General features: G+C 42.0%; 2 protein-coding genes across 3 annotated transcripts in view; one reads left to right on the top strand and one right to left on the bottom strand.

Annotated features, from left to right (window-relative positions):
* Window positions 1-25,551, top strand: part of TBCD (tubulin folding cofactor D) — a 116,217-nt gene that overhangs the window by 21,928 nt on the left and 68,738 nt on the right. For both annotated transcript variants that reach the window (XM_029960016.1, XM_029960015.1), the window contains exons 10-13: window positions 541-680; window positions 1,498-1,558; window positions 1,694-1,768; window positions 4,734-4,828. In XM_029960016.1, coding sequence (XP_029815876.1) covers window positions 541-680; window positions 1,498-1,558; window positions 1,694-1,768; window positions 4,734-4,828 — 371 coding nt within the window. The remainder of the gene's footprint in view (window positions 1-540; window positions 681-1,497; window positions 1,559-1,693; window positions 1,769-4,733; window positions 4,829-25,551) is intronic.
* On the bottom strand, window positions 8,051-10,701 carry ZNF750 (zinc finger protein 750). The gene is made up of 2 exons (XM_008922128.3): window positions 9,172-10,701; window positions 8,051-8,765 (listed from the first exon to the last, which is right to left on the bottom strand). Exons 1-2 carry the CDS (start codon window positions 10,596-10,598, stop codon window positions 8,051-8,053), a joined length of 2,142 nt encoding a protein of 713 aa, XP_008920376.2. The 5' UTR covers window positions 10,599-10,701.

Raw genomic sequence — 25,551 nt, 5'->3', positions numbered from 1 at the left:
GAAAATTCTTTTTAGGTGGAGAATGTACCTTGCCCGATGGCAAAAGTCATTTTAGCATGTAAAGTCTATCTTTTGTAAGAACTCATCTACACCAGGGGCTAAATATCCGAGTACAGCTCGGTCAGAAAGTACTAAGCTGGCTTTAACATTTAAAAAACAATTTTTAATAAGCTGATTTTATTAATTTATTTATTTATTTTTTTTTTTTAGGTTTCAGAGAGTCTTTCAGGGCATGGGAATTTTGCCTCTCTTTATTGTCAGCAGTGGAAAATAGGTTATACTGAAACAGGAAAGGGAGGGATAATGAAAAGGAACCATTTGAATAGTCTGGCTCTTCTCACCTTGGAAAATAGACAACTGGGTCAGGAGGAAGGAGAGAGTGGGATACTTCTCCCTTTCCTTTAAAGCAACCACTAAATAAGTGGAGAGCTGTAGCCTGGGAGGTGTAGGAATGTGACAGACAGGCTTTGTGTCAGCATGTCCCTGTTTCAGTTGGAAAATAAATCAGAAAAATCAGTGCAATGTGTGTTTGTTGTGCAGGTACCAGCGTGGCTGTCGCTCTCTGGCTGCCAACCTGCAAGCTCAGGGTGCTGTTGTGCTGAACCAAAAGAGAGAAGCTGCTGCTGAAGCTGATGATGATGAGGAATATGACATCCCAGCAGAGATTGAAAACGTTGTAGGTGTGTTAAAGCTGGAGAGAAATTGTTGTAGTGCCGCAAATTAAATGTATGTTGGAAAACAACCCACTTAGGGCTAAGAAAGTCACGTGTGTGTCTGTGCTAAACGTGAGCTATTGGAAAGACTCTAAAATTTCAGTCTGTGCAACTGATTATTTTAATAATAAAATAGTTTATGTTTTGTCAGATTATTTGGATTTCAGCATCTGAAGCAGAAAGTCAACACTGGAGCACTTCTTGTGGGGTTGGGGCATGGAGATACTGAAATGTGTTTTACCAGTTTTATCCAGTAATGTGAAAGAGGTACCTTGAACCTTTCAGAAATGGAAGGCTGAATTAAAGTTTGTAATGAAATACACACCAAAAAATTATGTCACATGAAAGCTGAAGAGTTATGGTTTAATTTTTAGACCGTGGTAGTATGAAAGGAACAGCATTTTTAATAGTGTGCAGCTGTACAGCAGGTCCTCTGCTTGCTGGCTGGTGAATATTCTGTAAATAAATAGGCCAGAATTGCATCAGAAGACTTTTATGACTGAATAATCTAATGAACCTCTGCAAAAAGCTCCATGACCTCCATTTTGAATCTTTTACACGACTTAAAATTTCAAATCTGATTTTCTCTTTTTGAAAACAATTTAGACATTTTTCTTTGATTTTTGAGTTGTACAAGGGTGACTAATGGAAGAAATCTAGGTACAAAGATTTTTATTAAAGAGGCAGTTTTTTTAAGAGGGAGACGAATTTTGAACATTTTAAGAAATCTTTCTGGTGTTTAATAAGACTAATTTGTTTTTTTTTTAAATAAAACTATTTGCAGAGCAACTGTTGGTTGGGCTGAAGGACAAAGACACCATCGTCAGGTGGTCTGCAGCCAAAGGGTAGGTCTGTTGTGGTTACTCTGATCAACTAAAGTAAACAATATAGAAATACTAATTTTTTTATGACTTACTAGCTGACTGCAGTTCTAATGAGTCACTGTATACTTCTCTTTCTCTTTCTTTTAACTTCTGTAGAATTGGTAGAATAACTGGAAGACTTCCAAAAGAATTAGCAGATGATGTGATCGGGTCTCTGTTGGACTGTTTCAGGTAAAAATCTTATTGCAGACTTTACATGCACCTGAAATGTGGGGTACAAGAGTTAGGGAGACAGGTCTAAAGATGGGCTAAGGGTATTCAATAAAGAAATTATTCCTAATCCTTCCTCTTGACCCCATTCGAAGGTAAGGTGGAAGGCCTGAAGTTGAACTTAGGAAGAATAAAAAAGTGCTCATTAACTTGCTGCTTTAGAAGTTCCTGGTGTACTCAAGGCTCATGTCTTGAGTGTAGTGTCCATGCTCAGAAATGCAGTGACACTGGAAATGATGTTCAGAAGGGTTGTGAGGATCACCAGAGGTAACAAGCCATCTTTGTGTGAGGGGAGGCTGAAACACACAGGGAGAATGAGGAATAAATGGGGTATAATAGAGGTTTATGAACTGGGGAATGGTGTGGAAATGGTTGCCCTCTACATCTTATATTACTAGAAGCAAACTCAAGCATCAGGTGGCAGGTTTGGAATAAAAACAAGGCGTGGTTAGTGATGCAGCACAGAGTTCAAGTGTGAAAACTTCTTGCCACGGGACCTTGTGGATACTGAAAGTACTTGCCTGAATAAAAAGTGTGCTTTTTGTCTGTGAGCTTGCCCATGATCTGCCAGAGTTGGGAAGTGTTTTTGAGAGTGTTGCAATATGCTGGTTCTTACCCTCTTGCTAAGGCTTGTGCTGTGGCTGTGTCAGAGGGGCTTTGGGGCCAGTTTAATCTCCAGCTGGGTCACAAAGAACTATGAGGATGTTCTTTTGGAGCACTTCAGTGTTGGATGTCAGGGCATGTAAAGGACTAAGTTACTAAACAAGTCTCATGTGCCTTTTTTAAATATCAGATTGCTCATCGGGTCTCCACTGAGTACCTGAAAATCTAAACTAGTGGTTTAGAGTAAGCCAGTAACAAAAAGAATTTCTTTATTGACAGGAAATACTGGTCATGTTCAGTTTGCCACTCAGATGTACTCAGTTTTAAGAAGTCCTCACACATTTGTTGAGAGTACAAATTAAAAATACCAGCTCAAAGGATGACACGTTAAAAAGAAAGAAGGTATAAAGTCTTAAAAACTTGCAAGGAAAGTATCCACTTAGATGATCCTTCCACTGTGGTACTGTGATTAATTTAAGAGGTGCTGCTGATCTCAATTATCCCTGGAGCTTCAAAGACCTGCACCCAGAGTGTTTTCTTTCCTTGTTTTTCAAGTCATAGGGATGAGTAACTCAACTAGTAATTGAGTGACCTGCTTTCTTCAGAAACACCTGGGAACAAACGTAGGCAAGGACAGAGGGAATCTCTGCTGGGTTCTCTGGCTAAATGTGTCCAAAATAAGAATAAATCAGTTGCTCGTCAGAGGCACTTGGTTATATCTCTTGGGATAAGAATAAAGGATTTCTTATGTGCAGATAGGTTATATATAGACAAGAGTCAGTGAAGAAATAAGGGGTCATTTTTCACAGTGTAGGAGTTGATCGTCACAGTCCTGCCAGGGTCTGTGTGAGCCCTGTGCTGTTCAGTGTACCCATAAAGAATCCTGGAAAAAAGAGAAATGAGGAGGTGAGGAAATCAGCTGATGATTTAAAGTTGATTCAATGTAGGGAGAGCTAAAGAGGACAGGAAAATGTTATAGAAGCCCAAGTTAAGTAACGAGACAGTAAATTATGTATAAAATGTGATGTCTAATGAATGCAAACTGATGCTCTTGAGGCAAATGCTGCTCACTGTAAAACAACTGGAAGCCACTGACCTGTCCAAGTGTTGAAGTGCTCAGCAGCTGACAGGGAAAAGAAGGCAAATGGAATGTTGGATATTAGGAAAGGAAGAGAGAACAAAACTGAACAGTCAAAAGTGGTTTAATTGATGGAGCTGCTTACAGGTGGAAAGAAAAAGCAGAGGGATGTGATTTTATGTATCTCCATTATCAGTGTGAAGGAAGGGGAAAGCAAGTGGTTGTTTACACTTCACTCTCTCCCATGATGTGAGAGCAGGGAGGCATCAGGAAGTGCATTTTCACGCAATTATAATTAACCCGTGGAAGTCATTGCCACGGGATGTTATGGGAGCCAAAAGTGTAAAGGGAGTTGAAAAAAAGGGATTATACAAATTAATGGAAGAGAGTCCCTTCAGAGTTTATTAAATATGGCATCTGGCTGCAACCTCTGGCTGGAGCAGTGTCTGCTGGTGATTGCCAGAGCCAGGGGGAGGCAATAAGGGAATGGTCCTTTGTGCTGCATCTTTGGCTGAGCATCTGCTCTTGGTCCTTGTCAGAGAGGGGATTCTGGGAGAGATGAAGCTTTGATATGACCTAGTCTGTCTGGTCAATGTTTTATTCTCAGATTGCTAACCCTAGTTTAATACAAAATGGACTTTGTGTATGTTTAACCCTGTAGTGTTCAACCTTTCCCCTTCCCACTCGTTATCTGCCAGCCCACCACAAATTGTTTGCCATTTTGGGTATTTTTTACTGTGTTCACTACAAGTTTCTCTGGTTTATGCTTTTTAAAGGTAGATAAACACCACTGTTTACTCAGTGCAGAAAGTCCTGTGATGTGTTTGTTGGGAACTGTCACTTGAACCAATTTTGCAAGTTAAGGACTGTGTTTGGCACTAAATTCATTGGTTATTTTGGGTATGTTCTGTAAATCTACATCTTTTACAGTGAACTAGGAAGTTGTTTTCCTTTTCTGGATGAGTTTCAGGTGTTGTACTCTTTTGTACTGAGTTACATTTATAGCCATAAATGGGTTTTTTGCTTATTTGGTCACATTTATAGCAGTATTTACGTTGCACAAATGAGAAGAAAAACACGTTCAGCTTGTCATTCTTCTATTTTACAAGTCCAGCAGGGTCAATAATACAATAAGCACATGCTGGTTTGGATGAGAGGGGTCTTTTAAAGTGTTAGGGATTCCCCATGAGAAGTGAAATTCTGAAAGGGAGGGTCAGTTTTAACCAGATTTTGTTCTAACACCAGTTTCCAGGAGACAGACAACGCGTGGCACGGGGGGTGCCTGGCCCTGGCCGAGCTGGGCAGGAGAGGATTGCTGCTCCCTTCCCGAATTTCAGATGGTGAGTTGGAGTTCATGTGAGCTCATGAAATAACAATTGATATTATTAGAGATCAAATGTGTGGCAATAGGCTGGAATTTGCTGATGTGAGTGTGCTGAACGATGAGTGAAGTATTGAATTCTGGAGTAAAACATCCACCCATGGGGATATTTAAGTACTCCTGTCAAAGCATTGGCTTGGGTGTGCCTTTTTTATACTTAATAAATATTTCTTTCCAAAATGGAATAACTTCTTGGGGTTTTTTTTCTTTCTTCCTCCCTCCCATGTTTCTTTGTGCAGTTGTATAAAATAATTCTGAATGTCTCTATATTGTGTCAGTGTCATTATTTAAATAGAATATATTAAATAATTGATGACTAACTTGCACTTTAAAGCCAGTAGCTTGTGCTGTTTGTTTCTGGTTAAATTTCAAAGGCCAGTTTCGTGTAATTTATACATTAACTGTTTATGTTTTTAATGGGTTTTTGAAATAGCAGGATGGAAAGAAAAAGAACAGGGCAGAGGAATTGTTTGTGTGTTCTGTAGTTTTCAACATACGTTGAAGTACAGAAATACTAATGTGAAAAAGAGGAGTTCTGTGTGATTTTGGTCAATGTTTTACAGAGTGGGAATGACAAAAGCACAGTGTAGCAGTGACAAAAGCACTCTTGGGTGCTTTTACAGCAGTGTCTTGTTCCAGATGGTTCTTTGGATCCCCTCTGGTGCTCCTGTGTTGAACGGAGAAGTTGAACACTAAATTTCAAAAGTGTTTCAAAACTGGTGTTTTGTAGTAGTAAGTTGGGTTGCCAAATCTCTCCTATTCTGAAGCTCTGTAAAATATGGCATTTAATACAGTTTATTACTGTGTCTCCATGGAAAGAATTCATGTCCAGTGCTGCACGTGAGAAGGTTTGTGCAGTGAGTTGGTTTCTCTTTTTAATTACTTTTGCCCTTACGTGATAAAGGTGAAACAGTTAAAAACCTCCCAGCTTAAAGCTGGGGAATCATGAATGGAAAATCCTCCAAAGGTAAGCCTCTGACAAAAGCAAAACTGTACACCTCTGTCAGAGAACCTGGATAACCTCATGTCAGAGGTTTTTATTTCATTTGAGGAGGGGAGATCAGGTAGAGTTCATCACTGGAGCTTGTTTTTATGGATAATATTTGTATAGAGCTGGGGGAGAACAAATCCTTGAAGTGTATGGAAAAACCACCAAGAAGGTTTCCCTTGTTCACTTAAATTTAAATTAACAAGAAAAGAGATACATGAGATTTTTTTTAAAATTATGGATAAAGGTAACTATGAAATTTTCTACTTCCAGAGAATAGTGAGGCAAATAGCTTAATGTAGTGTGAAAAGCAGCAGTGGTGACACTAGACTCTGTAACTTCATGTTTGGAAATTAGGGATTTGGTAGTGTTTGTCCTAAGCTTGAAGCTTTAAACTTGGACTGGAAAGCAGCCCTTTCTCCTTATTTAATCACATACTGATGTAGAGCTTGGTACATCACCCTGACTTACTGCTTGCTGTTGTCATTTGAGTTAATTGAGCTTTTCCTGTTACCTCATTCCCTCTGCTCACACTCAGGTTGCTATTCTTGCCTTCTGATAATCTGGGAAAAGCTTTTCTCCGTGAAAGATGAAATTACAGATCAGTGTATTCTCAGTTTGTTTCTTAGCTCAGAAGCTGAACCCCTGTAATTTACTGTTTAATGCTGAACTGGTTACAAAGCTCTGGCTGAGCTGTTGGCTCAAAGCACCACAGCACGAAACACAAGGGGAAAAATATCTGGGAATTCTGCATTGTGTTGAATGCAGCTCCACTTCCTTATGTAGGTTCACACCTGCTAGTGATGCTCAGGCAGGGGAGGATTTATCTTACCTGAATAATGATCAGTGAGAAATGTATACCCATGGTTTTATGTGAATAACACTGGGTTTATCCTTACACTGATAGTGCCACTGTGCAGATTTACACAGGGGAGCAGCCTTATTTTAGTTTAAAACTTCTGTAGCAGTTTGGATAAGCTGGACAGCAGTTTTAAGGCAGAAGGAATTTTGAGCTTGTACAGATGAATTATGTGCATAATGAATTTGCATCTGAAAGAAACCCCTTTAGGGTCAATGGGTGTTCATGCCAAAATTCTGCTTGTCCACTGAAAATTTAGTTAGCAATTTCTGGCTGCTTTTTCTTCAACATACATGTTGTAGTGTAGTGAATGCATTTGTGTTCATGAATGACTTTCCATATATTTTAAATACAGATCACAAGATTTATTTGAAAAACTGCCAGTTTATATACACAGTTGTAGAAGCAGGAATTAGTTTGGGCTGTCTGTAGAAGCACACAGAAAATGACAGTGAGTGATACATACTGAAACAGGACCTTCACCAGGAGAGTTTGCCTCAGGTGAAATAAATTATATAAATAACCTTTTAGGCCTGGAGTTTGAAGGCTGCCCAGTGTCTGTCTAACCTCAGCAAAGCAGGCACCTAAACTGTTTAGTTCTTCATATTTTCAGTGTTGTTTTCATAGTGATTCATTTAAAGTTGAATATGAACTGCATTTGTTAAACCCATGCAGGCTTTCTTTGGTTTGACTTGAATCTTGGTCTTAGTCAGTGTGAGGAGAGCTCACTTACACAGGCTTTGGGTCAGTTTGGTTAAACTGGCATCTGTCTCTGAGTAGCTAAATTCGATCTGTTCTGTCTTATGGCAGAATGGCAAAGTGCATTCATACACAGAGCAGTTTTTACAGTAAATTCTGAATAGCCAGGTTTAATCTTAAGCTTATTTAAACTACTGCACAGTGACATGAAAAGGTTTTCAAAGAAAAAAGACAAAAACCCCCTCTACTAGATGAAGTTAAGCCTGGAAAAAGACTATGACAGCGTGTTGTTGAGCAATATTCTTTCTAGAGCTTAAACATCTTTTAAGAAAAGAAGTTGTAAAAGTTATTTTACATCAATACAATTGCAAAAACCCCTTGAAGATTCATCTAATGTACTTTGGCTTTAGTAATGAATGCAAAAATTCACTCATCAAAACCTGAGCTTATACAAGGCAAAGTTCAGTTACTTAAAAATATTAATATAAAATTATAAACATTATTTACAATGGAGAGATGGAATGCATCTTGTCAAGGGCCAAGTCCAATGAGAGGCATGTTGCAGGAATTTCGTGATGTTGCTGGTAACCAGCTCCTGTGACCAGAAAGGGGAGGATTAGGACACTCTTGGAGGATTAGGACACTCTTGTCCTCTTCCTCAAGGTGAAGACTCTGCTGCAGTCATTGGGCCTGACTCTCTTAGCGCCTTGCTGGGCCTTTGCGGATTCCTTTTGATTTGTCCTTTTTTGCCCTTTCACTTTCTGATTGCACTGAGTCTCCTGAGCATCAGAGGGATTACAGGAGGCTTCCGTGGCCGGAGCTTTGCTGTCCTGGGGGCTCTGCCCGTCGCTGTCCAGCCGGGCCGTGCCGGGGCTGTAGGAGGCCAGCTGGCACAGGGCCACGGCCGCCGTCTGCTTCTGCTCGTCACAGCTCTCCATGAGCCGCAGATCCTGGGCCTCGCCGCGCTGGCCCGGGAAGGATTTGTCACAGGCACTGCTGCTGGGGTTCTTGGGGTTGCCTCCCTCCACCCCGCAGCTCTCGCTCTCGGTGCTGGGGGCGGCGGTGCCGTTGTCCTGAGACGGGCTGTGGAAGGACGTTTTCAGGCTCGCTGTGTTGCAGGAATCCTTCACCGAGAGGTTCAGGGGCACGTCCTGCAGGTCCAGAAAGCTCTGCCTGTCTGGTTTGGGTGGGGTTTTGTACACGTGCTCGTGGATAGGTCCTGTGCTTGTGTCGGCCTTTTTGGAGAGATTGAGAGGAGCTATCCCCGTGTCTTCCTCCGCGTTGGACAGTGAGCCTGCGTTGTTCTGACCATCAGGCTGTGTGTGTGAGTCTTCATCAGTGACGTTAATGCTGAAAGAAAGGAGGAGAAAAGAGAATTCACTATCAGTTGCTCTTTTAAACTGGGACTGAGGGGCAGGAGGAGATAAAAATCTGGACTTCTAGGCTAGAAGTCTGACAATTTTGTTGTTTCTCCTTCAACTCCCCGAGTCCCTTTCACCAGACTTATCACTGTAATACAGGTAATTCCCTGAAGTACACAAACACACACATAGTTACTGCATTGGAAATGCCTGGTACCCTTAAAGAGAATGAGTGAGCTGCTGTGGGCTGCACTGTGCTGTGCACAGTTAGTGTAGAACATGTTATCTCCCTATTTAATTTAATTTAAAGGGGCATTGCATGACATGTACCCATCTATCTTTGTGTGCCCCTGGTAAACCTGACAAGCACTTGCAAAGTGATTTTGTTACTTTACCTGGTGGGTGAGTCCCCTCTCTCCTGCTGTGTCTGCACACCTGGAAGTGCAGTCGCTTGGTCAGTGCTTTTTCTCACGGGTCTGAAGGCTGTAAAGTTTTCTTCTGGTTGGTCATACTTGCCCAGGGATGTGGAAGATGACTTGTTGGAGAGGTCAAATAAGCCCTCACACGTGTGGCTTGTCTGGGTGAAGTTGGTGGGGCTGGGTCTGCCAGGGGAGCCCGTTGCTGCGCTGCCCGCGAGAGGGCTCATTTTGGCATTCTCTCTTTCATTTTGGTCATCCTTGGGGTTACCTTTGCTGTGCAACAATGTCATTTCTTTTTCATAATCTGCTTGTTTTTTATGTGAGCTTAGAGGGTACTGTTGGGAAGGGCTTAAAGAAGCTGGGTACAGCAAGGTAGTTTCTTCCATCAGATGAGAGTTTTGATCCCTGTTTATACCAGCTACGTGTGAAAATCTGTAAAATGGGGGATCTGTTGGCCTACAAAATCCATATGGTATCGGTGGAGTGGAGTGATATTGTTGGAACAATCGATAGTGTTCGTATGCTGATGGATTTATGGGTTTTGGAAGTGGCCCAGGGTGGGGAAGAAAGTGTCTTTGATCTTGTGCTCCATAGACAGAGAGGGCAGAGCTTTCACACTCCGAGTTACCTGGGAGCAGGTAGGGTGTGTAGATGGCCAACCTGTGCTCATAGAAGTGGGGGGAGTACTCGGGAATCATCGGCTGCATGTAAGGTGAAATGGAACCAAAGCCTTTTGTGGGAGCGACTTTGTGTGGAAACTCTGGGAGGAAAGGGGAACCCGCCTTCCACGGGTGAGCTGGTGCATGAAACGCAGACTTGGTGTGGAAGGGGGAGCTTTTGTTAGAGAGGGACAGGATTTCAGACGCTTCGCTGATCTCCGGGCCTTTGCTGTCCCGGTGTTCTCCGACGGGGACGAAGGCCGAGGGCCTCACCATGCCCTCCATCAGGGGCTGCACGCCGAGGGCACTGTCTGCTGCGGAGCTGGCAGGGCTCATTTCCTTCGGCATCGCAGGTTTCTGTCCTTGAATCGCTGCGTTTGTTGCCTGGTTTTGTAACTCAACGTTCTCCTTGGCATCTTCTTTTGCAAAAGGATACTGAGGCTTTGAATCGAGGCTCGACAGTCCGTTTGTGACAGATTTGGAGGAGGTTGGTTTGACGGGAGGTTCGAGCTGATTGATCTGTTTGGGCTCCAGGGAACTGCTCTTTGGACACTTGATGACTCGATCCTGCTCCGACACCAAAGTGATGGAGTTTTTGCAGAGGCCGTACTTCATGTGGTTGAAGAGATGGGATTTCTCATTGCAAGTGAAGGGGCACTGGAAACACTTGTACTTGAATGGCTTTCCCGGTGGTCTTGGGATGTAATGAGGCTTCTTGGGTTTGCGTTCTTTGAGGAGGCTCATTTTTTTTTCTGCTTTAAACAATTAAATGTAATGGTTCTTTATAAAAACTTTTCTTGTGGTTCGCCTTCCTCAGTCGTAGCCTCGTGATGTTTCCGGTTTTTCAGGTTTCTGGAATCCTTCTTCCCAGGTGAGGAGAAGCTCCCGTGGTGTCTCAGGGAAGAGGGTGCTGGAAAACAGCGCTTTTGCCACTGGTAGTGCAGGAACTGTAACACAGAGTTTGAAATTAGCTGTGGTGGAACACTGGAACAAAATATAAAGTAGTGCATTCTCTTAACTGCATTCCCCCTTGTCCTGCATAAGTTGTGATGGGTTTTGTTTTAAAACAAACAGAAGTGCTGGATGCCAGACCTGAGTTGGACAGGCATTGACCTTTGGCATCCTCCTGCACCCAGACACAGTCACACAAGTGGCCTAATTTCCAGCAGCAGCAGCACTTGTCACCTGCCCCTGCTGCCAGCTCGGGGGAGTTCCCTTTGAAAACCCAGGGAACGTTCATTGAGAAGATGAAAGTAGAAATGCAGGCGGAGCTGAGGAGAGAGGAGTGGAGGTGGGTGGGATGGGAAGGGGCAGGTCCCGGCAGTGCTGGATGTGGGGTGAGCCTGTCGGGCCGGTCGGGGAGAGCGGGGAGGGAATTTCCTGCTCTGGTGACACAGGGTGGGGTGGACGGGTCGCACTTGGGCGGCTGACTGGGCTCTTTCTGGGACTGACCAGCCCCTCTTCGCTGGGGTGGCGTTTCCCAACAGCCCAATCTCAGTGGATACCTCAAAAGTGGCCAATCTCTCGAAGGATAAAACCACACCGATTTTCTTCCTCTTCCTAATTCAATTAAGAGAAATGAGCACTGCAGTGTCTGACTAATGGAATCCTCTGCCTGATAAACACTTCCCCCGTCCTCCTGCTGCGTGCGGCTCCTTGCCGACTGCACGGGGTTCACACGGACACCCAAGTGTGTTAACTCGGGGGGGAAAAAAGTGTCTGACAGCAATTGATTTATGGGGGAAGGATCTATCTGCCTTTCTCTGGAAAAACGGAGGTTGTGGATACTTTATCCAGCCCAGTGATTTGCTGGGTAGATAAGTCGGGAGGGCTTGTACCGGCTTGTTCCATTATGTTCACTGATTCTGAAGGCGTGAGAAACTCTCGCAGTCAAGTTCTCATGATTTTATAGGATGTGTTATGGCAGAGATCTAAAAACTGATGATTTCATCATGAACTACAAGCATCATTATCAAAATGATGACTGTTGCAAAACCACCTACTGTATCTATTGTGTTACCCGAAACTACAGGAATATTAATTGTAAGGGTGACGAGATAGCTCCTTTTTTTTTTTTTTTTCCCTAAAGAAAGCTTTTCACACAGAAGTTTGAATTAGGAGTATTAAAATCCTGAGTTTATGAAAAGAATTGCTGGTAATTACGTGCTGTGAGATTTTAGTAAAAGCAGAGATGTTTTGCATTTCTTAAATCAGAGATTATTTAATAGAAAATGACAGGCAACACATGATGAAAACTGAAGGCAAAGCTACAGAATTGCTGCTTGTTTCATCAGGTACAGTAATTCTAGCAAATTGTATTAAATGTTGTTTCTGATGTCATAGAATATTAATTTTGTTAAAATAGTAATTGTGAAGGCACCCTGAAAAATGCAAAACTGCTCTTTAAGTGGAAAAGACAATCAAGCTTTTTCTTAAAACTAACAAACTATTAAATGTGCTTCAGATTAAAGTAAAAGGAATGTCTAGAGAAGTAGCTTTTTGTTTTTCAGGTTTTAACAAAGCTTTGTTTGTTGTTTGAGTTGGATACTGATACTATAACAACAACAACAAAAATGCAGCAGCATGTTAAAAGTCTTGTCACTGGAGCCTGGTTGAAATGGTAGTTCAATAAATTAAAAAAAAAAGTCATATAGTATTTTAAAATATTTTAAATTACAAAATTCAGAATTCCTTTGAAAGATTAAGAAAAATGTTTTTACATTAAATAAATGAAATATTGAGGCATAGGAGGAGAGGTCCAGATAGGGAACTGGGCTTTTTTTCTCTGCCTTAAGTGAACTTGTTGCATTTATTTTTGACTAATGATGTATAACTAACATGGAAAGTTTGCAATGGACTTGGTTGAGTCAGTTTGGACCTGTTATTCTTTGTATCTTCTTGGAAGTGCTTGTACTAATTATTCCTGAAAAAAAAGATATTGTTGTCAAAACTGCATCTCTTTCTTAGCTGAGCCATTTATGATAACGTCCGAATCTGCATTCAGGTGCAGCACTTGTAATAAAGGGATGGTAATTAGATTTCCTCGTTCTGCCAGCTTTCCTTTGCTTCATAATGAAAATTCCTGTGTGTCCTGTCCTCCCCCCTCTGACTTTGTACTCGGTATTTAACTTTGATTCAAGTTATTCCTGTTGGACAGAGTATTAACTATCGTTTCTTAACGAGATAAAATGTGTTGTTGCAGTTTTAATGTTTGAAATTTCGAGCCTTGCAGCTCCTTTGCTGTGGAGACAGCAGGAGAGCATTCCAACAGCTCCTTATTCCTTTCCATTTAATTTGTTTTGATGGCTCCCAGAACCTGCTGCTCTGACTTGGGAGGTGCACAGCAAGCAGCTCATTTTAAAGGGTGTTTACCCTTTCCTAAACTTAGGTCAGTGCCAGCCAGGTGAATGTTCTCTTTCTCTCTTTTAGTATTTAATCCCTTCTTTTCTCATGGTTTAAAAATGCCAGTAATAAAATATTTCTAAAGCCAGACAAGAAGGATAATTTCTCCTTCAGTCTCTAAGTGAAACATGGGAGTATCTGGCAGAGGCACATATTTCATAATTAAAACCCATTAAAACTATTTGATCCCACAAACACAGCCAGAAAGGACATTGATGGTTTAAAATAGGTCCAACCAATTAAAACTGTCCCTATATAAATAAGGTTGCTTCCAGCTGTACAGTGTATTGTGCTGCTGGAGTTAAAATTTAATATTAAAAAAATTAAAATACATAGTTCTTTTTCTTAAAGTTTCAGTGCTTAACTTGTGATATCCTTAAAAATGGGAAAAAATCTTCAATAGCAGGATGATAATTTTTATGTAACTTTTCTTTTTAGATTGAGACTTTATTTCCTGTAGACATGGCTGTAGAAATGCAGATGATTATATATCATTATGATTTTCTAGTTTTGAAACGTCAGTAGATTATTTATTTGTATTTTTACTGAAAGCAGGTTATTCAATATTGGCTAAGCTTGAGGTTGTCTGAGCTGTTTGTTTTTGTCAATAGTAACCTCCCCGTGGCTTTCGAACCTGTCGCCCTTTCCAACCTGAGGCTGATGGCTCCAAGTTCTCTTCCTTCTATTTTTAAAAGCAGGTTGTTGCTCCTTCCTTGCCTTTAACCTCTTGGCAGGTTCAGAAGGCAGGAATGTAGTTGGACACTGTGTGTGTGTGTGTAAATATATCAACACAAATGTCCGTGGGGAGAAGTGTATACACACATAGGCACATGTGTATTCATACACACTCAGAGATATGTGCATACAGATCTGTGCATGTTGTTTTTTTAGGGTTTTAAGTAGTCCAAATTGTTTAAGATGCCCAGTTGATCAAAGAGGAAATTTCAAAATGTCTTTTATTACAAGCAGGGACAGTAATTACATTTCTTTTTAGGACACTGCTTCAGCAAAGTACGTAACAGCTGGTCATGCCCACCCCATTATTATTGCAGGCTCCTTCTGGTGATGTGGATCTCTCTGACCAGGAGGACTCACTGGGGTGGAACATTTTGAAGGACATGCTATAATTAAAATATTGTGATGTGGCATTATTGCATAACCCAAGGACATGCCATTGTCACCTACCCAGGGTGTTGCAAGAACTAGATTTGTGAGTTTTATTCTAGCTGAGATTTTCCAGCGATTAACCACCCCTCCCTGCTGAACTTCCAGGTCCTTCAAACTGAAAGATAAATTTTAACGCAACTGTTTGTTAATTGGGAGGAAATGTGGGTGAGAGCAGTGGGCTGGGAAGGGAGTGTGGAAGGTAGAGACCCACAGGAGCTCCGTGTGTGTGTGCCCGTGCGAGCGAGAGGAAGCACAGAAGCAGAGATTAAATGAGCTGCTCAGGCAGCGTGGGTGAGGAGTAAAGATCTTTGTACATACTTAGTTAATAAATCAATGTCTTAATACGCTTCAATTGACTAGAAAAGGGAAAACAATCCAATTTCTGCTAAATTTCCAGAAGCTGGAAAAATTAATAAATCAAAGCTATTGCCCCTTATTTTCATAGGAGCTTTTCAGATGTACTCGACACGACTCTGTGAAGCAGAGTTGGCAGAGCAAGCACAGCATTTTTAAGCTATACAGCTTTTTCTCATACTTCAATATAATACATTAACTCCCTGTAGGAAAAAAAAAAAAAGGTGCTTAAAAAACCCTTTGCACCAACAAGAGTGAATCACTGTAAAAACTTGCAAGAGTTAGATTTTCTCTAAGACTAAAACATTCCCATCTCCTGTTGAAACTTTCTGCTGAAAGCTGAGAGTGGTGCCGTGAGTGCACCTGCTGGAGTAACCCCGGCTGCTGGGCCAGCTGGGCACCGAGCACCAAGCATTTCCTCCTCAGATGTGGACACAAAACACTTCATTTCAAGAAATGTTCTAAAGGAATGGACTTACCAGGCACGGGGGTGTCCGAGGGCCGTGGGGAGCGCGGGTGAGCTGGAGCTGTCACTGCTGGGAGAGCAGTACCTGTTCTCTGCCCGAGCCCTGAGTGAAACTGCAGGAGGCTGTTCCAGGGGAGGGACCTGAGCGTGTAGGAGTTGAGCCCTCGGGGTGTAGAGATGCACCTGATATTACTCCAGCCTGCAGCTACGATTCATTTGTTTGCGTCCACCGCTCTCCTCCAGCATTACCTCAGCACCCCGGGATCGAACAGAGCTCCCGTGCCCTCCAACAACCACCTTTGCCTCTCAGCTGGCTCTTCCTCTGGGAGGCGGTTGTGGGGTCAGAAATGTCTTAGTTAACACTGAGGATATTTTAACTTCTGCACAAGTGACTCGTGGGCAGCAGGACTGACTCTACACAGCGGGTAGCAAAGCTCACAAATAGGGTTTTACTTCGATAGAGACTGACAATTTTTTATCGAATGCTTTTGCAGCTTTAATATTCTTGCTGGGTTTTTTTTTTTTTTTCCTCCCCCCTCTTCATTTTTATTTAAATCTTTTTGTCCTTCACGAGTCTCCTTTCCGAAGGCGGGACTGAACTGACTCCAAGCTCGCTTGCCACAGGAACCTGCCAAAGCTTGTCTATAATCGACAGCCAAATGTGCAGGTCCTGGAGAGGGAAAGGAGTCACCGCAGGAGGGATTGACTGTCGTGGCTGTGTGTTTGCTCAGGAGCTGTGAAATCCAGCGGTGAAGGGAGAAAGTCAACTGATCACCCACTGATTAGTGCCGAGCCTGGCTTTTAGCTGGGTTTTAGGGTTTGTAAATGACAAATTTATTAGTGTGATTGCCAGACTCCTGGTGACAGGGCTGAGTTGTTCAGGGAGACCATACCCTCTCCTGTGCAGGTTGGTAAAAGAGGAAAATCTTTTGATAGTTGTGGCTCTGTCTAAAAAACGTTCCTGTTAATGTGTAAACAAAGGGACTACTAATTCTGATATCACTGAGATGTTAAAACTTCTGTTCAAAACTGAAGTTCAGCTGGATGAACACAGGAACCCTCTCGTTTCACCCACTGCTCTACAGATAAGACAGTTGCAGATTATTGAAACTTTAAAATAGGGAAGTATGATGAATTTTATACGTGGCAGAAGCGTGGTCTTTTAAATGAAAATTAATAAGGAAATTGTCACTACAAAACCAGTTTAGGCAGTGGGTAAAAGTTGTTTCAAAATCAGTTTCTAAAGCAGTGTCTTAAAAATAATTTTAAAGGTGTTGCCTTTGGCTTGGTGGAATTATTTACAGACATCTACTTCCCTATGTGGGTACACAGGTCACCATCCTTCTCCTTGCTGTACTGGTGTAACTTTCTGGAAAAAAAATCAAATTACAAGCAAGCACTAATTTTAAGGTAAAAGAGTGGCTCTTGTGTGGGTTTTTAATTTATTTTTAAATTATTTTTATGGTCCTGTGATGCAGCATAGCAGTGTAAAAAGGTGTAATATTATTGTCACATTACTCACTAGTGGTTTGTAAATCCTTTGGCTTTAGATGGAATAACAGGAGTGTTTATGGTCCATCATTCTTCCATTTAGTTGGAAAATATTTTGAAGAAAATTTGTTTCTTAGAAAACTGTGCCTGCAGAGAAAGGTCTTGCAGTGTCTGGAAGCCCCAAGGAGACAAACCCTTTGCTTTCTCAGCAGTCCCTGCTCAGTGGTGACAGTAATTTGGGTGCCACATGGATCTACACAACATCCTCATTCTCCTCCTGCAAATGTGGATCACTTTGTGTGTTGTCTGTAGCTGAAGGAAGGTATCACTGGGTGTCTTTTTTTTTGCAGGCAGGTTTCGAAAAAGTCAGATCAGATTTTTTTATTTTGAAAGAAAATTGCAATTTGTGGCATCTAGAGGATGGACTCCTTCAGTGTAGGTGACTGAGCTGTCAGAACTGAAACTCTGATTTTATTTTTCCCCCTTTCTCCCCTGTCCCCCTTCCCTGATCTGGTATGGGGAGGGGAGATGGGATGTCCTGTTGCTGCACTGATCAAAGGAAAATTGTGTTTTAAATCCAGCTGCTTCCTGGAAGTTGGTGGTATCAGTCAGGTCAGCTGAAATCAACTGGGAGCAAAGTAGAATTAGAAGGTCAAGAACAGCTCATGTAACTGCTTCCTTGCTTGGGATTTGGATGGTGTTAAAAATCCAAATCTGGGGGAGGAGATTCACTGGTCAACAGGACCACAAGAGTTCTTTGTGCAAACTTCTAGAAATACTAAATGATGACTGCAGTGGTGTTGTTTCAACAGTTGTGTTAACTCACTCTACTTACATCCCAAGTGTCTAATCAAGTGACCCCAGTCTCCTGTTGGTAAAACCTTTTTCATTTACCTGAGCATGTCAGACTAATTAAGAGCACCAGGATTGACACAGGATATTTAACTTCTTAATGGATTTATTGATATTTTTCTCACAAGTTGCCTTTTTCCTAAAATGTGATTATTTTTATATCTTTGGAGGGCCGAAGCTTTGGTTTTTTTGGTGTAGAATACACTTCTTTGTTCTAGGTTCTATTTAAAATTCAGTAGCAAACAAGGGCTGTTTAGCTGTAGTGGAATTTAATTTCTGTAGCATAAACCTGCCATTCTAGAAATGTTACACACTTCCTTTTTTGTACTTTTGTATGAACTTTTTGGCTCAGCTTTAGCACTAAGCAGAAAATATCACACATAGAAACCCTGCATCCAAATGGGATAAACTGAACATGTCGTGGATACACTGCTTGCCTCGGTTCTGTTTTCCTCCTGCACTGCAAAATTCCATTCCCTGGATGTCTGAGCATGTGCCAAGTGTTTCTCCAGTCATTTACCAACTCCATGTTAATCAGAGTTCCCACCCTCCTGCTCTGAAGCCGGGACTGGCCCTGGGCCCCACGTTGTGCTGCTGGTTGGGCTCCACCTCTGTCGATCGCAGCCCTGGCACCACTCTCAGGGGTTTTTGTCAGCCACCAACAGCTTTTCCAGGTCTTTCTAGAGATGCCTTACCAATTTGTGAGCTTGTTAGTTATGCCAGGAGAGCAGAATAATCATAGGAAAATGGGGATACTGATAGACATGGAGCTGGAGAAGCTCAGCTTCCCACCTGCAGGAACCACCTTGGAGCTGTGTTCACTTCTGCCTGTGTCACCCGAGTCCTGTGTCTGGGTGTGTGGCTTTGGCCAAACATTCAGGACCTTTTTTTCTTTCTTGGATCACTGGAGCCTAAGTTATCGAAGGATTTGGCTCTCTCTCAGCATGTTTGGGCTGGGTTATTCCACAGCATTCCCAGAAGGGGGCAAATGGATGTGAATAATCATTGCAACTCACGCCATGCCCCGAAACATTACCCGATTCTGCTTCAGTGTTCTCATAATTATTTTTTTCTATCCCATATGAATAGTTATTAGTCTTAATGCTTTTTGAATAACACCTTTGAAATGTGCCTTTGTTTTTCATGACGATCCAGCCTCTGACTCCGGAGATACGTCTGGGCAGATTGCTGGTGTTTGGGAGCTACTTGTTCATGATTACTGGAGCAAATTACTTGTATGGGAAAAGAATAAAAGCTCAGCAGTTAATAGCAACTGCAGATCCCATTTTTAGATATTTATTGTGGCCTGTGCTGTTAGTGTTTAGCCTGGAACTAGGATGATCTTCCTTTGGGTTCCCATCCTCGCCCTTGGGCAGTGAAACATCTTGGGGGAAGTGGGAAACAGCAGGAATTGGGACTGTAGGCAAAACTGTTTATAAGGGAGGGTTTTTAATGATCACTCTTTTCCCTGCCAGTCATTCTCACAGGGATGTAAAATGCACCTTCAGCTTCTGCCTGACCTCCTGGTTACAATTCCCTTTCCAAATGTATTTTAAAATATTATTTTTAAAATGTTTTTCATGTAGAATGTTTATTTCCTTTTCTGCTTTAGTTTCGAGACTTAGACCAGAGATTCTGAGCCAGTTCTCTCACCATGCTGGAACTTTTCTGATAAAATCCAGCAGTAGGACCCAATTTGTGCCATGTGCAGTTCTAAGATACGTAAACACATTTTTCTTTGAGGAATATACCTGGTGCTGCTGTGATGCTGCTCACACCAGAGAACAGGGAGGCATAGAACAAATACTCCTGGACTCAACATGTTTTTAGCTTTCAGTTATTTCCTGAAACATGTCAAATTTTATAAATATTTATATAACTACTATATGTTGTCTACTATTTAAATAGATTTTTATAGTGGGGAATATAAACCAGCAAATAAAATACAATTTTTTATTTTATTCCATTAAAAGCATTCTGATGCTGCAGTTCTTGAGCTGTCTGTTATGGTTTTGAATTCAAAGTTAACATGTCAACATTTAGCTGAAAAATTTCAGTTGTTTCTAGAAGGGATTGTGCAGCTAAATTTGCATGTAGGACAAATGGGGCTTTTTTAGCAAAAATAACCATAAGTCAAATAATCAGATAATATGATTTTAGATATTTGTGTGAGTTTCTGGAATTGCAGCACTCCAGAATGAAACATTTCTTACCGTACAGTGTATGTTAGAACCAAAAACTTACATTTCGGTGTGGTTTCAGTATGATTTCACAGCTTTTGTTTTGTGCTGTACTTGTGGTTTTGTAGGCTTCAGACTATTATTTCTAGGGGTTTTTTATTTAATTGGGTGGGGATAAATACTAAACAAACAAGAGAATCCTAGTTTACTTGAATTTCTGGTTTGCTTCTGAAAGGACGTTATTAAAATTTCTCTTGATGACAGCACAGTATAAACTTTCTAGCTAATAAGGTGTGTCATGTAGAGGAACTTCAACCTTCCTGGGCCTTCTGAACGTGTTGGTGGTGAGATGAAGAATGTTCTGGTGTCACTGAAGGACTTGCTGAGCACCAAATAGTCACAACTGTGACTGCTCCATGGCCACAGGGGCTTGGGCCTTCTCTGCTGGACCCTCTCAAATTCAATCCATGGTAGAACTCTTAGAGTTTCATCAAGATAAATTCTGGTTTCTATGCTCATTGTGCATTGTGTGATCCTGTTTTTGCTATAAAATCACATATGTGTAAAGTTAAGGTTGAAAACATGTGCATCACTGAAGAAAAGAGAGCCAAGGAAAAAAGATTGGGAGAACCTTGTGGTTACACTTGCAGTGAATTAGTGCTTATTTTGGGAGGATTCCAGCCAGGAAGATGTTACTTTTGATCTTTCTGCTTTCTTAAATACCCTTACCCATTCACAGGGGATAGACTGGAACAGTCCAACAGTCCCTTGCTCCTTTTTAAACTGTGGCAACACTGAAAGCAGTGTTTGAACAGAAGGAAATAAGGCTGATGGGATCCACAGATAATGGGTAATTCAGGAATCTGATACTGGTGGGTCAGTGCAGTCGATCCAAATCTGGAATTTGATTTTTTAAATCTCAGAATAGATGGAAAATATAGATATGGTGAGTGAAAAATCTATTTGTGCAAAACCAGCCTTTATTTCTGCTGTCCTTCAGAATCAAAGGAGCAGCAAAAACGTGTAAGAAGCAGTGAAAAAAGGGGCATTTTTGCTAGTCCAAGCTCGCTGCTCCATTTATTAAAAGAAAAAAAACAACCCCTAACAGAAGTAAAGCCAATACTGCTTTCAGATGCCTTCTAGGAGGAGGTTTAACTTAGATTTAAACAGCCTTACAGAAATCTACTATGTGGCTTCTTAAACTTGTTTACATACTGTGTTTTTAAGGATTGCCTCCCGTGTTTTCTTATTCCAGAGCAAGTTGTTTGTTATGGCTTTGCAGCTGGCAAGGTTTGGGGGAGAGGGACTGCACGTCAGGAAGTCAGGCTCCTGCAGCCTGTTGGTGTGTTCTGCAGTGGTGGTGAATTGTGAGGCTTTTGGCAAAACTCCAGGTGCTTTTCATCATAGATACAGGAAGAAGTGAAGGGAAAAAAAAAAAAAAGATCTACCTGTCTTAGGTGGACTCTTAGAAAATCGAGAACACCCAAACCTGAAAGGCTGGTTACGGTAGAATTCCTTCTCTCTAACACGCAGGTGAACTTCAAAAATGATGCACGGTCTCGAAAAGAGTCTTTTAAAAAGTTATAATAATGCCTATGTCACCGTAATAGTTTTCAAATTAGCAAGGAAGCATTATAAATAGAGCAGATTTATTTTTCTTTTTTTTTTTTTTTCTTTTCACTAGCCAGCAGGTATGAGCAAGAAGAAACACCACAGCGGGGAAGGTCCCTCCCCCAGCGCCACTGGGAGATGGGGTAAACACTGAGCAGGGAATAAATGACAATGAATTGCTTCTGGCTTTTTCACCGTGGGGTTTATCTCAGTATTGCACAATCTTCTTAGCCTTAAGGCTGGGCTTTCTTGGGTGATCTTTCTTTTCTGACATGCAGCGTTATGAGTTTACAGAATTTTTATACTCCTTCAGAGTAGGTAATTCATTTGCTCCGTAGGATTTCTCTGCAAGCCTGTTCCTTCATGTCCTTAAACTGCAGTTTGCTGCTGGTTCAGTCAGAGGCAGAGCTCTGTCAGCTGTGAGGTTCTCTGCAGGTCTCTTGTCGGGCCTTGGGGGTAGATGAGTCCCCAAAACATCTTTCACTGTGTGTTTCAATACTGTCCTGTGTCGGCTGCTGGCCTGGGCACAGCCAGGGAGGGGGGCTTTGAGGTTTTATGGCTGTGTTACATGGGATGGACTGGCCAAAATCCAGATCCATCTGCTTCCTGCCTGGCCCCTCTCCACACTCCAAAGCTCCCAGTGCTGTCAGCGTGGTGGCCCTTGTGCAGCCCTGCCTGTAGCTCTTTGCAGCAGGTGCGAAACCAGAGCCGCCGTCCAGTCCTTTAAATACTGTGTCTAAGCAACGTGCCTGGTATCAAACAGCGAGTCTTTGGGGCAACATCCAACCTAACCAACACCCCCTTCTCCCTGCCTGACAGCCAGCCTTTGCATTCCATGTTTTCCTCCCTCAGCAGCAGGGCAGACAACAACCTCCTGCTGCTGCCCCGCCGTGATTCATCGCCGGAGCAGGTCTGTCCTGTGGGCTGGCTGAGATAGCTCCATGGAAAAAATACCACGTGAGCATATAATTAAAGGCTCTCTTAATTCATTACGTAGCGAGAGACTGAACTGAGATTGCAGCCAGACAGACACAGCCCTTGGTAGTCACGGGGCAGAGAATGCAGTTGGGTTTGTGTGTGGATCTCGTGTGGGCTCAGCATCGGGGATGGGGAGAAGGTTGTGGCAGTTGAGAGACTTCAGTTCTTCAGTCTGAGCCTGCAGGAGCTCTGGTATCTTCCCTCCTTCTTCCCTGGCAAACTCCTAACGAGGTCAGCCCTGGGGGCAGGAATGGGAGAGGAGAGGTCATCCGTGGGTGGTTTTCAGGCACTTGCCCTTCGGGATGTGATGTCGGAGCATCTCACAGGAACACCGAGAACTTTTCAACAGCCAAAGCAACACACTCACTGTCTGGTCCTCATTGGAAGATTTATCCTCTGGATGAAGCAGCCCTTTAAGAGCAAATTCTGGAGTCAACACCTTGTATTGAAAACAAGAACAAATCAGGGATCAGTTAATTCTTAATCAGGATTAACGTTTGGCAGAATGTTAAACAAATACTTATTTCTGATAATGGGCCTAACCTGAACTATGTTGGTACAGTAAATATTAGTACAAGAGCCCCAACAAAGTTCCAATTAGGACCTGCCTCTCTTTCCAACAGAGGTCAGGGTGCCATGTAGGAGTGAGAGGTCCCAAACTTGACATTCTTTACAGGGAGGAGCCAGAGTTCTGTTTTTAGCATCTGAGCAACAGCAATGGGTGTGCTGTTTTACACACGAGAAGCTGATAAACTCTAAATGTGGCTGGCTGCACTTTTTTTTTTTTAAGCCTGAGGCACACAAAGGGCACTTCTGCAATGAGTTTAGTTGAAGAAAAATTCAAAGAATAAAATTACTGTTCTTTGTATTGAATATATAACTGTGTTAAAGCTTTGTAATTCATTAATTGTAGAGACATTGTGCACAATACATCCTTCAGCAACAGTAGACATCCACTTTCTGTATTACTTTTTTCTCATGTAATTCTAAAATAGGAGATTTTGCAATATATCTTTTACAAATTGAGACAGCTTTTCTGCATAAACAGTCCCTATAAAAACGTAATACTTGTCTAAGAGATAACATTGGCTTGCTCTGTTTTAAGCTACATATTTTAGTTTTACACTAAATTTAGACACTTCTCATTTAACTCCAGATCCAGTGAAAATCTGTTTTAAATTAAATAGGGTTGACTTGACATTTTGTAATTTTTCTGTGGAGACAAGGCCTAGGGCTGAGGAACAGGTTTTTGTTGTTTGTTTGTTTGACTGCTGTATTTGTATGTTTTAAATGAGAAACATAGCAATAAATTTAAAAAAAAAGAATTACAATGTGGAGTTCAAGTGACATAGGCCTCCAGATGGCTGGGTTAAAGTGGAGGTTGGTTTAAAGTCTGTGTTTAAAGGAATAGTATGAGGCTTTTTTCATTCATGTGACCTTTCAGTATCCAGCATCTGCCACAATTCCTTTACCAGGTCTCTCACTGAAAGGTGCTGAGCATCCAGCTGTGTAAAATCTTAAAAATCAAAATATCTGTGCAACCTGTCTCCAATATGGGGGGGAGGAGGGAAGAAAACCCTGTTGTTTGCAATGCTTTGAAGCCAGAAGTTGTTTCTTTATTTTCCCAAGGCTTGAGCAAAGCTGTGCTGCAACTGCAGTGACGCTGTTGGGCAAGGCAGGGTGGGGTGAAGCAGGTGCTTATTGATACCTCCAGGCTACAGGTAAAGGTGACTGTGTTTTCTTGAGCATTCACAGGCCTAAACAGGTGGATTTTCTTTGACTGATTAGCTGGAGAGTGGACACTATTTATCCTCTGGTTTTGATGGCAAAATTTTAAAAAAACTGTGGGTCAGTGAAAGAACTGGTAACTTGTAAAGTTAAACTTGTGAAGTTAAGCTTACAAAATTAAGTAACAGTGTGTGGTTTTTTCCTTGTTGTATCTCCCAGCCTCCTACTTTTCAATACAAAAGGCATGTTCCTAATTTCAAAACCAAAGAATTATGTCCCTACCCTACCAAACTGAAATAAGTCTCTTCTGGAAGATTTGTTTTTTCTAGAGTTTTGGGGGGTTTTATTTTGATTTTTTGGGGGTAAATTGATTTTAGGTCTGAATTTGACATGGTGTTTGAGGAACTCTAGGGTAAGGAATAAAGTGAAACCTGGAGTTTGGAGTTTTATGACTCTTGAATACCAGCAGGAAGTGTAGTGCTGAACCCACTTTTTCAAACCCACAAACATTTGTCAGGAGCAGTTTTTACATAGCATTTCTTATAGTCCACAGTTCACCAGTAAACATTCAACCAGTGATAGCACAAAACTTTACCAGATGACCCCTAGATCACTATTTCCCTTGTTGTTGTATTTATATTCACTCAGCCCTTACTTCTACACACTTCACCTTGTTTCCCCTATTTCTCCCACCTTCCCAGTCCCCACTGTTACTTCCTTCCTTTTCACTGTCCCTCTTTGCTCTCCAGACTTTGCAGTGACTTTTCCAGAGCGATGCTCTGAGTCCCAGATGTAGGAGCAGGACACCAGAGAGGTGGGAGAGCTCGAGCTGCTCCAAGTAACAGCCCCTGGAGCATCCCTGACCCTGGTAAATCGGGTGCCGTTTGCTGCTGTCCCTGCAATCTGGGACATTAATGCCCTGAGTTGAAAAATCACACTACTTTTTTTTCTGTCATGCAGACATTACAAATGTGAGGAGCTGCTCGTGGGTCCTCCTTGCTCCTTCCTTCCCTGCACAGCAGTGGGAATGTGCCCACAGCTGTTGGAAGGAGCTGGAGTGCTCGCCCTGCACTGAAGGAAATGTGCAGCAGCTTTGCAAAATTGCCTTTGGCGCCTGCCTGAGTGTCCTGTAGAACCAGCAAATTCCATTTTTCTCAGCAGTTGATGCAGCAGTTATCCAAAACAAGCTAGGCAGCATTTTTAAAGATTTCCATTGCAGTTTCTTTCGGAACTGGGAAGTGTCCAAAAATCCATCTGTCTTTGCTGTTATCATTGATCCTGAATAGGAATTGCCCTTTTTCCTGTGTAGTGCTTGTGCTTCTAATAGCCATATCTTGTCCATGCCTCTAATTACTGCTTTATTTCCTTCAGCAGCTTAAAATGAAGTTAAACAGCCTTTTAACACTTCCCTTTTCCAGCTGTGGCCTGTATCTTTCTGGTAAAAGCAGCAGCATACAGTGATGAACTG

This window comes from Manacus vitellinus, unplaced genomic scaffold (genome assembly GCF_001715985.3).
Source record: "Manacus vitellinus isolate BGI_N305 unplaced genomic scaffold, ASM171598v3 scaffold_24_pilon, whole genome shotgun sequence".
NCBI lineage: Eukaryota > Metazoa > Chordata > Aves > Passeriformes > Pipridae > Manacus > Manacus vitellinus.
Note: the sequence above shows the minus strand (reverse complement) of the source record. Positions and strands in the feature narration are given on the sequence as shown.